The sequence below is a fragment of the Oncorhynchus mykiss genome, chromosome 30 (genome assembly GCF_013265735.2).
Source record: "Oncorhynchus mykiss isolate Arlee chromosome 30, USDA_OmykA_1.1, whole genome shotgun sequence".
In the NCBI taxonomy this organism is placed as follows: domain Eukaryota; kingdom Metazoa; phylum Chordata; class Actinopteri; order Salmoniformes; family Salmonidae; genus Oncorhynchus; species Oncorhynchus mykiss.
In genome coordinates, this window is record NC_050570.1 from 26,745,749 (window position 1) to 26,763,634 (window position 17,886).

Below are 17,886 nucleotides of genomic sequence, written 5' to 3' on the forward strand. Positions count from 1 at the left end.
TGCTTTTCTGCAGGAGGGACTGGTGCACTTCACAAAATAGATGGCATGAGGAAAGAAAATTATGGGGATATATTGAAGCAACGTCTCAAGACATCAGTCAGGAAGTTAAAGTTTGGTCTCAAATGGGTCTTCCAAATGGACAATGACCCCAAGCATATTTTCAAAGTTGTGGCAAAATGGCTTAAGGACAACAAAGTCAAGGTATTGATGTGGTCATCACAAAGCCCTGACCTCAATCCTATAGAAAATTTGTGGGCAGAACTGAAAAAGCGTGTGTGAGCAAGGAGGCCTACAAACCTGACTCAGTTACACCAACTCTGTCAGGAGGAATGGGACAAAATTCACCCAACTTATTGTGGGAAGCTTGTGGAAGGCTTCCCGAAATGTTTGACCCAAGTTAAACAATTTAAAGGCAATGCTACCAAATACTATTTGAGTGTATGTAAACTTCTGACCCAGAAGCTGAAATAAATCATTATTGCCAATAAATGTGGGAATTAAAGCTGAAATAAATCATTCTCTCTTCTATTATTCTGACATTTCACATTCTTAAAATAAAGTGGTGATCCTAACTGGCCTAAAAAAGGGAATTCTTACTAGGATTACATGTCAGGAATTGTGAAAAACTGAGTTTAAATGTACTTGGCTAAGGTGTATGTAAACTTCTGACTTCAACTGCATGTGTCTCTAATATGGTCATACATTTGGCAGGAGGTTAGGAAGTGCAACTCAGTTTCCACCTCATTCTGTGGGCAGTGTGCTCTCAAGAGCCAGTTGTGCCTTCTGCGGCATCTCTCAATAGCAAGGCTATTATAGTCAAAGCTTTTCTCAAGCTTTTCTCTTCTTTGGGAATTTTCTTAATTATCTTCCTCCCTCCCTCCCACTCTGTTGTCTGTGAGGAGTACTTTACTAACCACAGGAGATAACATAGAGAGAGGAGCAAGGACAACACACACAAACACACTAGTACACACACTCAATACACACTACACACATAGATAATAGAGAGTGTGAGAAGAGAGGGGAAACAGAAAGAGAGAGGACATGTCACACCATCATTCAGAGAGGGAATGGGTAGGGGTGGATAGAGGTAGAGATGGGATGGATAGAGAGATAGAATAGGGAGGGATGGATAGAGATAGAGATGGATAGAGAGATAGAATGGGGAGAGATGAATAGAGAGATAGAATAGGGAAGGATGGATAGAGATAGAATAGAGAGGGATGATAGCGATATAATAGAGAGGGATGATAGAGATAGAATAGAGAGGGATGGATAGAGATAGAATAGAGAAGGATGGATAGAGATAGAATAGAGAGGGATGGATAGAGATAGAATAGAGAGGGATGGATAGAGATAGAATAGAGAGGGATGGATAGAGATAGAATAGAGAAGGATGGATAGAGATAGAATATAGAAGGATGGATAGAGATAGAGAGATAGAATAGGGAGGGATGGGGTGGTCATAGTCATGTGTGTTTATTGTACTGTACTGACTCTGTGTTTGTGTCTCTCTGTCTCTCAGGGCAGGATCGTAGCGAGGCCGGGTTGATCAGGCGGTTTAAGGGGGATGGCGTTCGCTACAAGGCTAAACTCATCGGTCTGGACGAAGTCACGGCCGCAAGGGGAGACAAACTCTGTCAAGACTCCATGATGAAGCTCAAGGTGAGTGTGTGTGTGTGTGTTTGACCCCGAGGACAGGGAATGAGGGGCAAGGGGTCTAGGGTAATAATGGAGCATAATGAGGTGGAGATGGGGGAGAGAAGATAGGGGAGAGAGGGGAGGTGAGGATTGGGGAGAGCAGAGGAAGGATTGGGGAGAGAGGAGGGGAGAGCGGTGAGGATGGGTAGAGAGGAGGTGAGGATAGTGATTTAGGCTCCTATCTCATTTAACATGCTGGGTAATTATGTGATGGAAGGATGGTGTGAAAAAGGTGAGGGGTGAGGAGGGGTGAGGAAAGGTGAGGAGTGAGGAGAGGTGAGGAAAGGTGAGGGGTGAGGAGACGTGAGGGGTGAGGACAGGTGAGGGGTGAGGAGAGGAGAAGTGAGGGGTGAGTAGAATTGAGGGGTGAGGAGAGGTGAGGAGAGGTGAGGGGTGAGGAGAAGAGAGGGGTGAGGAGAAGTGAAGGATTAGGAGAAGAGAGGGGTGAGGAGAAGTGTGGGGTGAGGGGTGAGGAGAAGAGAGGGGTGAAGAGAAGTGAAGGATGAGGAGAGGTGAGGAGAAGAGAGGGGTGAGGAGAGGTGAGGGGTGAGGAGAAGAGAGGGGTGAGGAGAAGTGAAGGATGAGGAGAGGTGAGGAGAAGAGAGGGGTGAGGAGAAGTGAAGGGTGAGGAGAAGAGAGGGGTGAGGAGAGGTGAGGGGTGAGGAGAGGTGAGGAGAGATGAGGGGGAAGAGAAGTGAAGGATGAGGAGAAGTGAGGAGAAGTGAATGGTGAGGAGAAGAGAGGGGTGAAGAGAAGTGAAGGATGAGGAGAGGTGAGGAGAAGTGAAGGGTGAGGAGAAGAGAGGGGTGAGGAGAAGTGAAGGGTGAGGAGAAGAGAGGGGTGAGGGGAGGTGAGGGGTGTGGAGAGTTGAGGAGAGATGAGGGGGGAATAGAAGTGAAGGATGAGGAGAAGTGAGGAGAAGTGAGGGGTGAGGAGAAGTGAGGGGTGAGGAGAAGTGAGAGGTGAGGAGAGGTGAGGAGAGGTGAGGGGTGAGGAGAGAAGAGGTGAGGGTGAGGAGAAGTGAAGGGTGAGGTGAAGTGAGGGGTGAGGAGAGGTGAGGAGAAGTGAAGGGTGAGGTGAAGTGAGGGGTGAGGAGAGGTGAGGAGTGGTGAGGGGTGAGGAGAGAAGAGGTGAGGGTGAGAAGTGAAGGGTGAGGTGAAGTGAGGGGTGAGGAGAGGTGAGGAGTGGTGAGGGGTGAGGAGAGGTGAGGGGTGAGGAGAGAAGAGGTGAGGGTGAGGAGCAGAGGCAAACGGTGCATTGATCAACTTGTTTCCCAATTTGCTCATCCAGACAGGCAATACACACCAGGGTTTCCGGACATTTGACCAGCAACATTTTAATTTACCGGACATTTGACCAGCAACATTTTAATTTACCGGACATTTGACCGGCAACATTTTAATTTACCGGACATTTGAGAAGTTTACCGGAGCCTTTTGCATTGGATGCGTAACCTGATTAGGGCGTCCACCCACGGTGCTCAGAATGACACAAATCACATTGAAACTATGGTAATTCATTTTAACAGAACATGCAAGTCGAGGATGCAACGGTGTGTGGTCCTTCTTACCAAAATCTGATGTGCACTTTGAACATGTTAGAATAACTGTCCACATGTACTTTTCCTCAGCCAACAAGACGAGTAACGAACAGCAAAATAACTAGCATATGTCAAGGCTTTGGTCAGCTTGTCGACAAAGAAATAGCCTATTCCAAACAGACTCTGAGCCAGTTGGGACGATAGATCCCAGATTCATTCATCCGGTAGTCCTAGGCTGGATAAAGCAGATTTTGAGCGGGTCTTTTCCCTGTTGTATAGAACACATCACAGATGCTGCGGCAGCAACTCTTCTGCCGTCAGACAGGCTCTGTATATGTATTCTGTACACGTGTGCTAAGATACATAACGAATAGACTGTACACACGCGCTAATTTAATTCCACAAAATTATGCAAATGAACCTGTAGACCGATAAGCATGACCAGTCAAATGTATTTACATCGACTGGTATTTTGGTATTTACGTCGACTGGACTATTGGCCGGCGCTAATTTTATTGATCTGCTTTTCTATTTTTTTTAATCAGACAAAAGCCAGCTATTACCGGCTAGTGGAAACCCTGACACACACGCGCACGCGCACGCGCACACACACACACACACACACACACACACACACACGGACACACACGGACACACACTTCTGCTCTTTCCTCCTCCTTGCTGCTCTTCTCCATTTACAGTAAATAGTGTGTGTCTATATCTCTTTGTGTCTGTTCTGTAGGGCATAGCAGCAGCAGGGCGGTCTAAAGGAGATCACAAACAGAAGGTGTTTCTAACTGTCTCTTTGTGTCTGTTCTGTAGGGCATAGCAGAAGCAGGGCGGTCTAAAGGAGATCACAAACAGAAGGTGTTTCTAACTGTCTCTTTGTGTCTGTTCTGTAGGGCATAGCAGCAGCAGGGCGGTCTAAAGGAGACCACAAAAAGAAGGTGTTTCTATATCCTGTCTCTTTGTGTCTGTTCTGTAGGGTATAGCAGCAGCAGGGCGGTCTAAAGGAGATCACAAACAGAAGGTGTTTCTAACTGTCTCTTTGTGTCTGTTCTGTAGGGCATAGCAGCAGCAGGGCGGTCTAAAGGAGACCACAAACAGAAGGTGTTTCTATATCCTGTCTCTTTGTGTCTGTTCTGTAGGGCATAGCAGCAGCAGGGCGGTCTAAAGGAGACCACGAACAGAAGGTGTTTCTAACTGTCTCTTTGTGTCTGTTCTGTAGGGCATAGCAGCAGCAGGGCGGTCTAAAGGAGACCACAAACAGAAGGTGTTTCTAACTGTCTCTTTGTGTCTGTTCTGTAGGGCATAGCAGCAGCAGGGCGGTCTAAAGGAGATCACAAACAGAAGGTGTTTCTATATCCTGTCTCTTTGTGTCTGTTCTGTAGGGCATAGCAGCAGCAGGGCGGTCTAAAGGAGATCACAAACAGAAGGTGTTTCTAACTGTCTCTTTGTGTCTGTTCTGTAGGGCATAGCAGCAGCAGGGCGGTCTAAAGGAGACCACAAACAGAAGGTGTTTCTAACTGTCTCTTTGTGTCTGTTCTGTAGGGCATAGCAGCAGCAGGGCGGTCTAAAGGAGACCACAAACAGAAGGTGTTTCTAACTGTCTCTTTGTGTCTGTTCTGTAGGGCATAGCAGCAGCAGGGCGGTCTAAAGGAGATCACAAACAGAAGGTGTTTCTATATCCTGTCTCTTTGTGTCTGTTCTGTAGGGCATAGCAGCAGCAGGGCGGTCTAAAGGAGATCACAAACAGAAGGTGTTTCTATATCCTGTCTCTTTGTGTCTGTTCTGTAGGGTATAGCAGCAGCAGGGCGGTCTAAAGGAGACCACGAACAGAAGGTGTTTCTAACTGTCTCTTTGTGTCTGTTCTGTAGGGCATAGCAGCAGCAGGGCGGTCTAAAGGAGACCACAAACAGAAGGTGTTTCTAACTGTCTCTTTGTGTCTGTTCTGTAGGGCATAGCAGCAGCAGGGCGGTCTAAAGGAGATCACAAACAGAAGGTGTTTCTATATCCTGTCTCTTTGTGTCTGTTCTGTAGGGCATAGCAGCAGCAGGGCGGTCTAAAGGAGATCACAAACAGAAGGTGTTTCTAACTGTCTCTTTGTGTCTGTTCTGTAGGGCATAGCAGCAGCAGGGCGGTCTAAAGGAGATCACAAACAGAAGGTGTTTCTAACTGTCTCTTTGTGTCTGTTCTGTAGGGCATAGCAGCAGCAGGGCGGTCTAAAGGAGACCACGAACAGAAGGTGTTTCTAACTGTCTCTGTGTCTGTTCTGTAGGGCATAGCAGCAGCAGGGCGGTCTAAAGGAGACCACAAACAGAAGGTGTTTCTATATCCTGTCTCTTTGTGTCTGATCTGTAGGGCATAGCAGCAGCAGGGCGGTCTAAAGGAGATCACAAACAGAAGGTGTTTCCAACTGTCTCTTTGTGTCTGTTCTGTAGGGCATAGCAGCAGCAGGGCGGTCTAAAGGAGACCACAAACAGAAGGTGTTTCTATATCCTGTCTCTTTGTGTCTGTTCTGTAGGGCATAGCAGCAGCAGGGCGGTCTAAAGGAGACCACAAACAGAAGGTGTTTCTAACTGTCTCTTGGTGTCTGTTCTGTAGGGCATAGCAGCAGCAGGGCGGTCTAAAGGAGATCACAAACAGAAGGTGTTTCTATATCCTGTCTCTTTGTGTCTGTTCTGTAGGGCATAGCAGCAGCAGGGCGGTCTAAAGGAGACCACAAACAGAAGGTGTTTCTATATCCTGTCTCTTTGTGTCTGTTCTGTAGGGCATAGCAGCAGCAGGGCGGTCTAAAGGAGACCACAAACAGAAGGTGTTTCTAACTGTCTCTTTGTGTCTGTTCTGTAGGGCATAGCAGCAGCAGGGCGGTCTAAAGGAGATCACAAACAGGTGTTTCTATATCCTGTCTCTTTGTGTCTGTTCTGTAGGGCATAGCAGCAGCAGGGCGGTCTAAAGGAGATCACAAACAGAAGGTGTTTCTAACTGTCTCTTTGTGTCTGTTCTGTAGGGCATAGCAGCAGCAGGGCGGTCTAAAGGAGATCACAAACAGAAGGTGTTTCTAACTGTCTCTTTGTGTCTGTTCTGTAGGGCATAGCAGCAGCAGGGCGGTCTAAAGGAGATCACAAACAGAAGGTGTTTCTAACTGTCTCTTTGTATCTGTTCTGTAGGGCATAGCAGCAGCAGGGCGGTCTAAAGGAGATCACAAACAGAAGGTGTTTCTAACTGTCTCCTTTGTGTCTGTTCTGTAGGGTATAGCAGCAGCAGGGCGGTCTAAAGGAGATCACAAACAGAAGGTGTTTCTAACTGTCTCTTTGTGTCTGTTCTGTAGGGCATAGCAGCAACAGGGCGGTCTAAAGGAGATCACAAACAGAAGGTGTTTCTAACTGTCTCTTTGTGTCTGTTCTGTAGGGCATAGCAGCAGCAGGGCGGTCTAAAGGAGACCACAAACAGAAGGTGTTTCTATATCCTGTCTCTTTGTATCTGTTCTGTAGGGCATAGCAGCAGCAGGGCAGTCTAAAGGAGACCACAAACAGAAGGTGTTTCTAACTGTCTCTTTGTGTCTGTTCTGTAGGGCATAGCAGCAGCAGGGCGGTCTAAAGGAGATCACAAACAGAAGGTGTTTCTAACTGTCTCTTTGTGTCTGTTCTGTAGGGCATAGCAGCAGCAGGGCGGTCTAAAGGAGACCACAAAAAGAAGGTGTTTCTAACTGTCTCTTTGTGTCTGTTCTGTAGGGCATAGCAGCAGCAGGGCGGTCTAAAGGAGACCACAAACAGAAGGTGTTTCTATATCCTGTCTCTTTGTATCTGTTCTGTAGGGCATAGCAGCAGCAGGGCAGTCTAAAGGAGACCACAAACAGAAGGTGTTTCTAACTGTCTCTTTGTGTAACGGTTTTCTATATGAGAAGGAGAGTCGGACCAAAATGCGGCGTGTCTATTGCAATCCATGTTTAAGTAACACACTAAACACAAACACTATCAAAACAATAAACTTAACGAAAACCGAAACAGCCTATACTTGTGTAACCTAACAGAACAATGACATCAGGACACTAAGGACAATCACCCACGACAAACTCAGAATATGGCTGCCTAAATATAGTTCCCAATCAGAGACAACGATAAACACCTGCCTCTGATTGAGAACCACTTCAGACAGCCATAGACTTAGCTAGAACACCCCACTAGCTACAATCCCCATACATACACACCACATACAAAAACCCATGCCACACCCTGGCCTGACCAAATAAATAAAGATAAACACAAAATACTTTGACCAGGGTGTGACAGAACCCCCCCCCTAAGGTGCGGACTCCCGAACGCACCTCAAAACTATAGGGAGGGTCCGGGTGGGCGTCTGTCCATGGTGGCGGCTCCGGCGCGGGACGTGGCCCCCACTCAATCAATGTCTTAGTCCCTTCTCCTCGCGTCCCTGGATAGTCCACCCTCGCCGCCGACCATGGCCTAGTAGTCCTCACCCAGAACCCCACTGGACTGAGGAGCAGATCGGGACTGAGGGGCAGCTCGGGACTGAGGGGCAGCTCGGGACTGAGGGGCAGCTCGGGACTGAGGGGCAGCTCAGGAGTGAGAGGAAGCTCAGGAGTGAGAGGAAGCTCAGGAGTGAGAGGAAGCTCAGGAGTGAGAGGAATCTCAGGCAGGTTGATGAATCTACCAGATCCTGGCTGGCTGGCGGTTTCGGCAGATCCTGGTCGGCTGGCAGATCTGGAAGAGTCTGGTCGGCTGGCAGATCTGGAAGAGTCTGGTCGACTGGCAGATCTGGAAGAGTCTGGTCGACTGGCAGATCTGGAAGAGTCTGGTCGACTGGCAGATCTGGAAGAGTCTGGTCGACTGGCAGATCTGGAAGAGTCTGGTCGACTGGCAGATCTGGAAGAGTCTGGTCGACTGGCAGATCTGGAAGAGTCTGGTCGACTGGCAGATCTGGAAGAGTCTGGTCGACTGGCAGATCTAGAAGAGTCTGGTCGACTGGCAGATCTGGAAGTCTGGTCGACTGGCAGATCTGGAAGAGTCTGGTCGACTGGCAGATCTGGAAGAGTCTGGTCGACTGGCAGATCTGGAAGAGTCTGGTCGACTGGCAGATCTGGAAGAGTCTGGTTGACTGGCAGCTCTGGCTGCTCCATGCTGACTGGCTGCTCCATGATGACTGGCAGCTCTGGCTGCTCCATGCTGACTGGCTGCTCCATGCTGACTGGCAGCTCTGGCTGCTCCATGCTGACTGGCTGCTCCATGCTGACTGGCAGCTCTGGCTGCTCCATGCTGACTGGCTGCTCTGGCTGCTCCATGCTGACTGGCTGCTCCATGCTGACTGGCTGCTCCATGCTGACTGGCTGCTCCATGCTGACTGGCGGCCCTGGCTGCTCCATGCTGACTGGCGGCCCTGGCTGCTCCATACTGACTGGCGGCCCTGGCTGCTCCATGCTAACTGGCAGCTCTGGCGGCTCCTTGCAGACTGGCAGCTCTGGCGGCTCCTTGCAGACTGGCAGCTCTGGCGGCTCCTTGCAGACTGGCAGCTCTGGCGGCTCCTTGCAGACTGGCAGCTCTGGCGGCTCCTTGCAGACTGGCAGCTTTGGCGGCATCCTGCAGACAGGCAGCTCTGGCGGCTCCTTGCAGACTGGCAGCTCCTTGCAGACTGGCAGCTCCTTGCAGACTGGCAGCTCCTTGCAGACTGACAGCTCCTTGCTAACTGGCAGCTCTATGCTAACTGGCAGCTCTATGCTAACTGGCAGTTCTGAACAGGCGGGAGACTCCGGCAGCGCTGTAGAGAAGGAAGGCTCTAACAGCGCTAAACAGGCGGGAGACTCCGACAGCGCTGGAGAGGAGGGCTCCGACAGCGCTGGACAGGCGAGGCGCACTGTAGGCCTGATGCGTGGTGCTGGCACTGGTGGTACTGGGCCGAGGACACGCACAGGAAGCCTGGTGCGGGGAGCTGCTACCGGAGGGCTGGGGTGTGGAGGTGGCACAGGATGGGTTAGACCGTGAAGGCGTACTGGAGATCTTGAGAGCGGTGCTGGCACAGGACGTGCAAGGCTAGGGAGGTGCACAGGAGGCCTGGTACGTGAGACTGGCACCATCTTCACCAGCCGACTAACACGCACCTCAGGACGAGTATGGAGCGCTGACCCAGGTGCCATCAAATCCCCGACACGCTCCGTCGGGCGAATTCCATGTTTAAAACACCAACACAGCAACTCCCTCATTTCTCTCTCCTCCAATTTCCCCATTAACTCCTTCACAGTCTCTGTTTCGCTCACCTCCAACACCGGCTCTGGTTCTGGTGTCCTCCTTGGCTCCTCACGATAAACAGGGAGAGTTGGCTCAGGTCTGGCTCCTGACTCTGCCACACTCTCCCTGAGCCCCCCCCCCAATAAATTTTTGGGGCTGACTATGGGGCCTCCGTCCGCGCCGCCTTGCTTGCTTCGCAAACTCCATTCTCCTATATCCTTCCGCGCACTGCTCCATCGAATCCCAGGCGGGCTCCGGCACTCTCCCTGGGTCGACCGCCCACCTGTCTATCTCCTCCCAAGAAGTATAGTCCATACTGTACTCCACTTTGGGCTGTTCCTGCCTGTTGACACGCTGCTTGGTCCCTTTGTGGTGGGTGATTCTGTAACGGTTTTCTAGGTGTGAAGGAGAGTCGGACCAAAATGCGGCGTGTCTATTGCAATCCATGTTTAATGAAGTAACACACTAAACACAAACACTATCAAAACAATAAACTTAACGAAAACCGAAACAGCCTATACTTGTGTAACCTAACACAGAACAATGACATCAGGACACTAAGGACAATCACCCACGACAAACTCAAAGAATATGGCTGCCTAAATATGGTTCCCAATCAGAGACAACGATAAACACCTGCCTCTGATTGAGAACCACTTCAGACAGCCATAGACTTAGCTAGAACACCCCACTAGCTACAATCCCCATACATACACACCACATACAAAAACCCATGCCACACCCTGGCCTGACCAAATAAATAAAGATAAACACAAAATACTTTGACCAGGGTGTGACACTTTGTGTCTGTTCTGTAGGGCAAAGCAGCAGCAGGGCGGTCTAAAGGAGATCATAAACAGAAGGTGTTTCTATATCCTGTCTCTTTGTATCTGTTCTGTAGGGCATAGCAGCAGCAGGGCGGTCTAAAGGAGTTCACAAACAGAAGGTGTTTATATATCCTGTCTGTTTGTGTCTGTTCTGTAGGGCATAGCAGCAGCAGGGCGGTCTAAAGGAGATCACAAACAGAAGGTGTTTATATATCCTGTCTGTTTGTGTCTGTTCTGTAGGGCATAGCAGCAGCAGGGCGGTCTAAAGGAGATCACAAACAGAAGGTGTTTATATATCCTGTCTGTTTGTGTCTGTTCTGTAGGGCATAGCAGCAGCAGGGCGGTCTAAAGGAGATCACAAACAGAAGGTGTTTATATATCCTGTCTGTTTGTGTCTGTTCTGTAGGGCATAGCAGCAGCAGGGCGGTCTAAAGGAGATCACAAACAGAAGGTGTTTCTATATCCTGTCTCTTTGTGTCTGTTCTGTAGGGCATAGCAGCAGCAGGGCGGTCTAAAAGAGACCACAAACAGAAGGTGTTTCTAACTGTCTCTTTGTATCTGTTCTGTAGGGCATAGCAGCAGCAGGGCGGTCTAAAGGAGATCACAAACAGAAGGTGTTTCTAACTGTCTCTTTGTGTCTGTTCTGTAGGAAATAGCAGCAGCAGGGCGGTCTAAAGGAGACCACAAACAGAAGGTGTTTCTAACTGTCTCTTTGTGTCTGTTCTGTAGGGCATAGCAGCAGCAGGGCGGTCTAAAGGAGACCACAAACAGAAGGTGTTTCTAACTGTCTCTTTGTGTCTGTTCTGTAGGGCATAGCAGCAGCAGGGCGGTCCAAAGGAGACCACAAACAGAAGGTGTTTCTAACTGTCTCTTTATGTCTGTTCTGTAGGGCATAGCAGCAGCAGGGCGGTCGAAAGGAGACCACAAACAGAAGGTGTTTCTAACTGTCTCTTTGTGTCTGTTCTGTAGGGCATAGCAGCAGCAGGGCGGTCTAAAGGAGACCACAAACAGAAGGTGTTTCTAACTGTCTCTTTGTGTCTGTTCTGTAGGGCATAGCAGCAGCAGGGCGGTCCAAAGGAGACCACAAACAGAAGGTGTTTCTAACTGTCTCTTTGTGTCTGTTCTGTAGGGCATAGCAGCAGCAGGGCGGTCTAAAGGAGACCACAAACAGGAGGTGTTTCTACATCCTGTCTCTTTGTGTCTGTTCTGTAGGGCATAGCAGCAGCAGGGAGGTCTAAAGGAGATCACAAACAGAAGGTGTTTCTAACTGTCTCTTTGTGTCTGTTCTGTAGGGCATAGCAGCAGCAGGGCGGTCTAAAGGAGATCACAAACAGAAGGTGTTTCTAACTGTCTCTTTGTGTCTGTTCTGTAGGGCATAGCAGCAGCAGGGCGGTCTAAAGGAGACCACAAACAGAAGGTGTTTCTAACTGTCTCTTTGTGTCTGTTCTGTAGGGCATAGCAGCAGCAGGGCGGTCTAAAGGAGACCACAAACAGAAGGTGTTTCTAACTGTCTCTTTGTGTCTGTTCTGTAGGGCATAGCAGCAGCAGGGCGGTCTAAAGGAGATCACAAACAGAAGGTGTTTCTAACTGTCTCTTTGTGTCTGTTCTGTAGGGCATAGCAGCAGCAGGGCGGTCTAAAGGAGACCACAAACAGAAGGTGTTTCTAACTGTCTCTTTATGTCTGTTCTGTAGGGCATAGCAGCAGCAGGGCGGTCGAAAGGAGACCACAAACAGAAGGTGTTTCTATATCCTGTCTCTTTGTGTCTGTTCTGTAGGGCATAGCAGCAGCAGGGCGGTCCAAAGGAGACCACAAACAGAAGGTGTTTCTAACTGTCTCTTTATGTCTGTTCTGTAGGGCATAGCAGCAGCAGGGCGGTCGAAAGGAGACCACAAACAGAAGGTGTTTCTAACTGTCTCTTTGTGTCTGTTCTGTAGGGCATAGCAGCAGCAGGGCGGTCTAAAGGAGACCACAAACAGAAGGTGTTTCTAACTGTCTCTTTGTGTCTGTTCTGTAGGGCATAGCAGCAGCAGGGCGGTCCAAAGGAGACCACAAACAGAAGGTGTTTCTAACTGTCTCTTTGTGTCTGTTCTGTAGGGCATAGCAGCAGCAGGGCGGTCTAAAGGAGATCACAAACAGAAGGTGTTTCTATATCCTGTCTCTTTGTGTCTGTTCTGTAGGGCATAGCAGCAGCAGGGCGGTCTAAAGGAGACCACAAACAGAAGGTGTTTCTAACTGTCTCTTTGTGTCTGTTCTGTAGGGCATAGCAGCAGCAGGGCGGTCTAAAGGAGATCACAAACAGAAGGTGTTTCTAACTGTCTCTTTGTGTCTGTTCTGTAGGGCATAGCAGCAGCAGGGCGGTCTAAAGGAGACCACAAACAGAAGGTGTTTCTAACTGTCTCTTTGTGTCTGTTCTGTAGGGCATAGCAGCAGCAGGGCGGTCTAAAGGAGACCACAAACAGAAGGTGTTTCTAACTGTCTCTTTGTGTCTGTTCTGTAGGGCATAGCAGCAGCAGGGCGGTCTAAAGGAGATCACAAACAGAAGGTGTTTCTAACTGTCTCTTTGTGTCTGTTCTGTAGGGCATAGCAGCAGCAGGGCGGTCTAAAGGAGACCACAAACAGAAGGTGTTTCTAACTGTCTCTTTATGTCTGTTCTGTAGGGCATAGCAGCAGCAGGGCGGTCGAAAGGAGACCACAAACAGAAGGTGTTTCTATATCCTGTCTCTTTGTGTCTGTTCTGTAGGGCATAGCAGCAGCAGGGCGGTCCAAAGGAGACCACAAACAGAAGGTGTTTCTAACTGTCTCTTTATGTCTGTTCTGTAGGGCATAGCAGCAGCAGGGCGGTCGAAAGGAGACCACAAACAGAAGGTGTTTCTAACTGTCTCTTTGTGTCTGTTCTGTAGGGCATAGCAGCAGCAGGGCGGTCTAAAGGAGACCACAAACAGAAGGTGTTTCTAACTGTCTCTTTGTGTCTGTTCTGTAGGGCATAGCAGCAGCAGGGCGGTCCAAAGGAGACCACAAACAGAAGGTGTTTCTAACTGTCTCTTTGTGTCTGTTCTGTAGGGCATAGCAGCAGCAGGGCGGTCTAAAGGAGATCACAAACAGAAGGTGTTTCTATATCCTGTCTCTTTGTGTCTGTTCTGTAGGGCATAGCAGCAGCAGGGCGGTCTAAAGGAGACCACAAACAGAAGGTGTTTCTAACTGTCTCTTTGTGTCTGTTCTGTAGGGCATAGCAGCAGCAGGGAGGTCTAAAGGAGATCACAAACAGAAGGTGTTTCTAACTGTCTCTTTGTGTCTGTTCTGTAGGATATAGCAGCAGCAGGGCGGTCTAAAGGAGATCACAAACAGAAGGTGTTTCTAACTGTCTCTTTGTGTCTGTTCTGTAGGGCATAGCAGCAGCAGGGCGGTCTAAAGGAGATCACAAACAGAAGGTGTTTCTAACTGTCTCTTTGTGTCTGTTCTGTAGGGCATAGCAGCAGCAGGGCGGTCTAAAGGAGACCACAAACAGAAGGTGTTTCTAACTGTCTCTTTGTGTCTGTTCTGTAGGGCATAGCAGCAGCAGGGCGGTCTAAAGGAGACCACAAACAGAAGGTGTTTCTAACTGTCTCTTTGTGTCTGTTCTTTAGGGCATAGCAGCAGCAGGGCGGTCTAAAGGAGACCACAAACAGAAGGTGTTTCTAACTGTCTCTTTGTGTCTGTTCTGTAGGGCATAGCAGCAGCAGGGCGGTCTAAAGGAGATCACAAACAGAAGGTGTTTCTAACTGTCTCTTTGTGTCTGTTCTGTAGGGCATAGCAGCAGCAGGGCTGTCGAAAGGAGATCACAAACAGAAGGTGTTTCTATATCCTGTCTCTTTGTGTCTGTTCTGTAGGGCATAGCAGCAGCAGGGCGGTCTAAAGGAGACCACAAACAGAAGGTGTTTCTAACTGTCTCTTTGTGTCTGTTCTGTAGGGCATAGCAGCAGCAGGGCGGTCTAAAGGAGATCACAAACAGAAGGTGTTTCTAACTGTCTCTTTGTGTCTGTTCTGTAGGGCATAGCAGCAGCAGGGCGGTCTAAAAGAGACCACAAACAGAAGGTGTTTCTAACTGTCTCTTTGTATCTGTTCTGTAGGGCATAGCAGCAGCAGGGCGGTCTAAAGGAGATCACAAACAGAAGGTGTTTCTATATCCTGTCTCTTTGTGTCTGTCTGTAGGGTATAGCAGCAGCAGGGCGGTCTAAAGGAGACCACAAACAGAAGGTGTTTCTATATCCTGTCTCTTTGTGTCTGTTCTGTAGGGTATAGCAGCAGCAGGGCGGTCTAAAGGAGACCACAAACAGAAGGTGTTTCTATATCCTGTCTCTTTGTGTCTGTTCTGTAGGGTATAGCAGCAGCAGGGCGGTCTAAAGGAGATCACAAACAGAAGGTGTTTCTACATCCTGTCTCTTTGTGTCTGTTCTGTAGGGCATAGCAGCAGCAGGGCGGTCTAAAGGAGACCACAAACAGAAGGTGTTTCTAACTGTCTCTTTGTGTCTGTTCTGTAGGGCATAGCAGCAGCAGGGCGGTCTAAAGGAGATCACAAACAGAAGGTGTTTCTATATCCTGTCTCTTTGTGTCTGTTCTGTAGGGCATAGCAGCAGCAGGGCGGTCGAAAGGAGATCACAAACAGAAGGTGTTTCTAACTGTCTCTTTGTGTCTGTTCTGTAGGGCATAGCAGCAGCAGGGCGGTCTAAAGGAGATCACAAACAGAAGGTGTTTCTATATCCTGTCTCTTTGTGTCTGTTCTGTAGGGCATAGCAGCAGCAGGGCGGTCGAAAGGAGATCACAAACAGAAGGTGTTTCTAACTGTCTCTTTGTGTCTGTTCTGTAGGGCATAGCAGCAGCAGGGCGGTCTAAAGGAGATCACAAACAGAAGGTGTTTCTATATCCTGTCTCTTTGTGTCTGTTCTGTAGGGCATAGCAGCAGCAGGGCGGTCTAAAGGAGATCACAAACAGAAGGTGTTTTCTAACTGTCTCTTTGTGTCTGTTCTGTAGGGCATAGCAGCAGCAGGGCGGTCTAAAGGAGACCACAAACAGAAGGTGTTTCTAACTGTCTCTTTGTGTCTGTTCTGTAGGGCATAGCAGCAGCAGGGCGGTCTAAAGGAGACCACAAACAGAAGGTGTTTCTAACTGTCTCTTTGTGTCTGTTCTGTAGGGCATAGCAGCAGCAGGGCGGTCTAAAGGAGATCACAAACAGAAGGTGTTTCTAACTGTCTCTTTGTGTCTGTTCTGTAGGTCATAGCAGCAGCAGGGCGGTCTAAAGGAGACCACAAACAGAAGGTGTTTCTAACTGTCTCTTTGTGTCTGTTCTGTAGGGCATAGCAGCAGCAGGGCGGTCTAAAGGAGACCACAAACAGAAGGTGTTTCTATATCCTGTCTCTTTGTGTCTGTTCTGTAGGGCATAGCAGCAGCAGGGCGGTCTAAAGGAGACCACAAACAGAAGGTGTTTCTAACTGTCTCTTTGTGTCTGTTCTGTAGGGCATAGCAGCAGCAGGGCGGTCTAAAGGAGATCACAAACAGAAGGTGTTTCTAACTGTCTCTTTGTGTCTGTTCTGTAGGGCATAGCAGCAGCAGGGCGGTCTAAAGGAGATCACAAACAGAAGTGGTTTCTATATCCTGTCTCTTTGTGTCTGTTCTGTAGGGCATAGCAGCAGCAGGGCGGTCTAAAGGAGATCACAAACAGAAGGTGTTTCTATATCCTGTCTCTTTGTGTCTGTTCTGTAGGGCATAGCAGCAGCAGGGCGGTCTAAAGGAGATCACAAACAGAAGGTGTTTCTAACTGTCTCTTTGTGTCTGTTCTGTAGGGCATAGCAGCAGCAGGGCGGTCTAAAGGAGACCACAAACAGAAGGTGTTTCTAACTGTCTCTTTGTGTCTGTTCTGTAGGGCATAGCAGCAGCAGGGCGGTCGAAAGGAGACCACAAACAGAAGGTGTTTCTATATCCTGTCTCTTTGTGTCTGTTCTGTAGGGTATAGCAGCAGCAGGGCGGTCTAAAGGAGACCACAAACAGGAGGTGTTTCTATATCCTGTCTCTTTGTGTCTGTTCTGTAGGGTATAGCAGCAGCAGGGCGGTCTAAATGAGACCACAAACAGAAGGTGTTTCTATATCCTGTCTCATTGTGTCTGTTCTGTATTGTATAGCAGCAGCAGGGCGGTCTAAAGGAGACCACAAACAGAAGGTGTTTCTATATCCTGTCTCTTTGTGTCTGTTCTGTAGGGCATAGCAGCAGCAGGGCGGTCTAAAGGAGACCACACACAGAAGGTGTTTCTAACTGTCTCTTTGTGTCTGTTCTGTAGGGCATAGCAGCAGCAGGGCGGTCTAAAGGAGATCACAAACAGAAGGTGTTTCTAACTGTCTCTTTCTGTCTGTTCTGTAGGGTATAGCAGCAGCAGGGCGGTCTAAAGGAGATCACAAACAGAAGGTGTTTCTATATCCTGTCTCTTTGTGTCTGTTCTGTAGGGCATAGCAGCAGCAGGGCGGTCTAAAGGAGATCACAAACAGAAGGTGTTTCTAACTGTCTCTTTGTGTCTGTTCTGTAGGGCATAGCAGCAGCAGGGCGGTCGAAAGGAGACCACAAACAGAAGGTGTTTCTAACTGTCTCTTTGTGTCTGTTCTGTAGGGCATAGCAGCAGCAGGGCGGTCGAAAGGAGACCACAAACAGAAGGTGTTTCTATATCCTGTCTCTTTGTGTCTGTTCTGTAGGGTATAGCAGCAGCAGGGCGGTCTAAAGGAGACCACAAACAGGAGGTGTTTCTATATCCTGTCTCTTTGTGTCTGTTCTGTAGGGTATAGCAGCAGCAGGGCGGTCTAAAGGAGACCACAAACAGAAGGTGTTTCTATATCCTGTCTCATTGTGTCTGTTCTGTATTGTATAGCAGCAGCAGGGCGGTCTAAAGGAGACCACAAACAGAAGGTGTTTCTATATCCTGTCTCTTTGTGTCTGTTCTGTAGGGCATAGCAGCAGCAGGGCGGTCTAAAGGAGACCACAAACAGAAGGTGTTTCTAACTGTCTCTTTGTGTCTGTTCTGTAGGGCATAGCAGCAGCAGGGCGGTCTAAAGGAGATCACAAACAGAAGGTGTTTCTAACTGTCTCTTTGTGTCTGTTCTGTAGGGCATAGCAGCAGCAGGGCGGTCTAAAGGAGACCACAAACAGAAGGTGTTTCTAACTGTCTCTTTGTGTCTGTTCTGTAGGGCATAGCAGCAGCAGGGCGGTCGAAAGGAGACCACAAACAGAAGGTGTTTCTATATCCTGTCTCTTTGTGTCTGTTCTGTAGGGTATAGCAGCAGCAGGGTGGTCTAAAGGAGACCACAAACAGAAGGTGTTTCTATATCCTGTCTCTTTGTGTCTGTTCTGTAGGGCATAGCAGCAGCAGGGCGGTCTAAAGGAGATCACAAACAGAAGGTGTTTCTAACTGTCTCTTTGTGTCTGTTCTGTAGGGCATAGCAGCAGCAGGGCGGTCTAAAGGAGATCACAAACAGAAGTGGTTTCTATATCCTGTCTCTTTGTGTCTGTTCTGTAGGGCATAGCAGCAGCAGGGCGGTCTAAAGGAGATCACAAACAGA

The 17,886-nt window shown here is 48.9% G+C and overlaps 1 protein-coding gene across 14 annotated transcripts in view; it reads left to right on the forward strand.

The window, feature by feature from the left end:
* The window catches only part of LOC110521633 (disabled homolog 1), a 99,797-nt gene that overhangs the window by 49,940 nt on the left and 31,971 nt on the right, over positions 1 to 17,886 (forward strand). For all 14 annotated transcript variants that reach the window (XM_036968689.1, XM_036968690.1, XM_036968687.1 and 11 more), the window contains one exon: positions 1,526 to 1,665. In XM_036968689.1, coding sequence (XP_036824584.1) covers positions 1,526 to 1,665 — 140 coding nt within the window. The remainder of the gene's footprint in view (positions 1 to 1,525; positions 1,666 to 17,886) is intronic.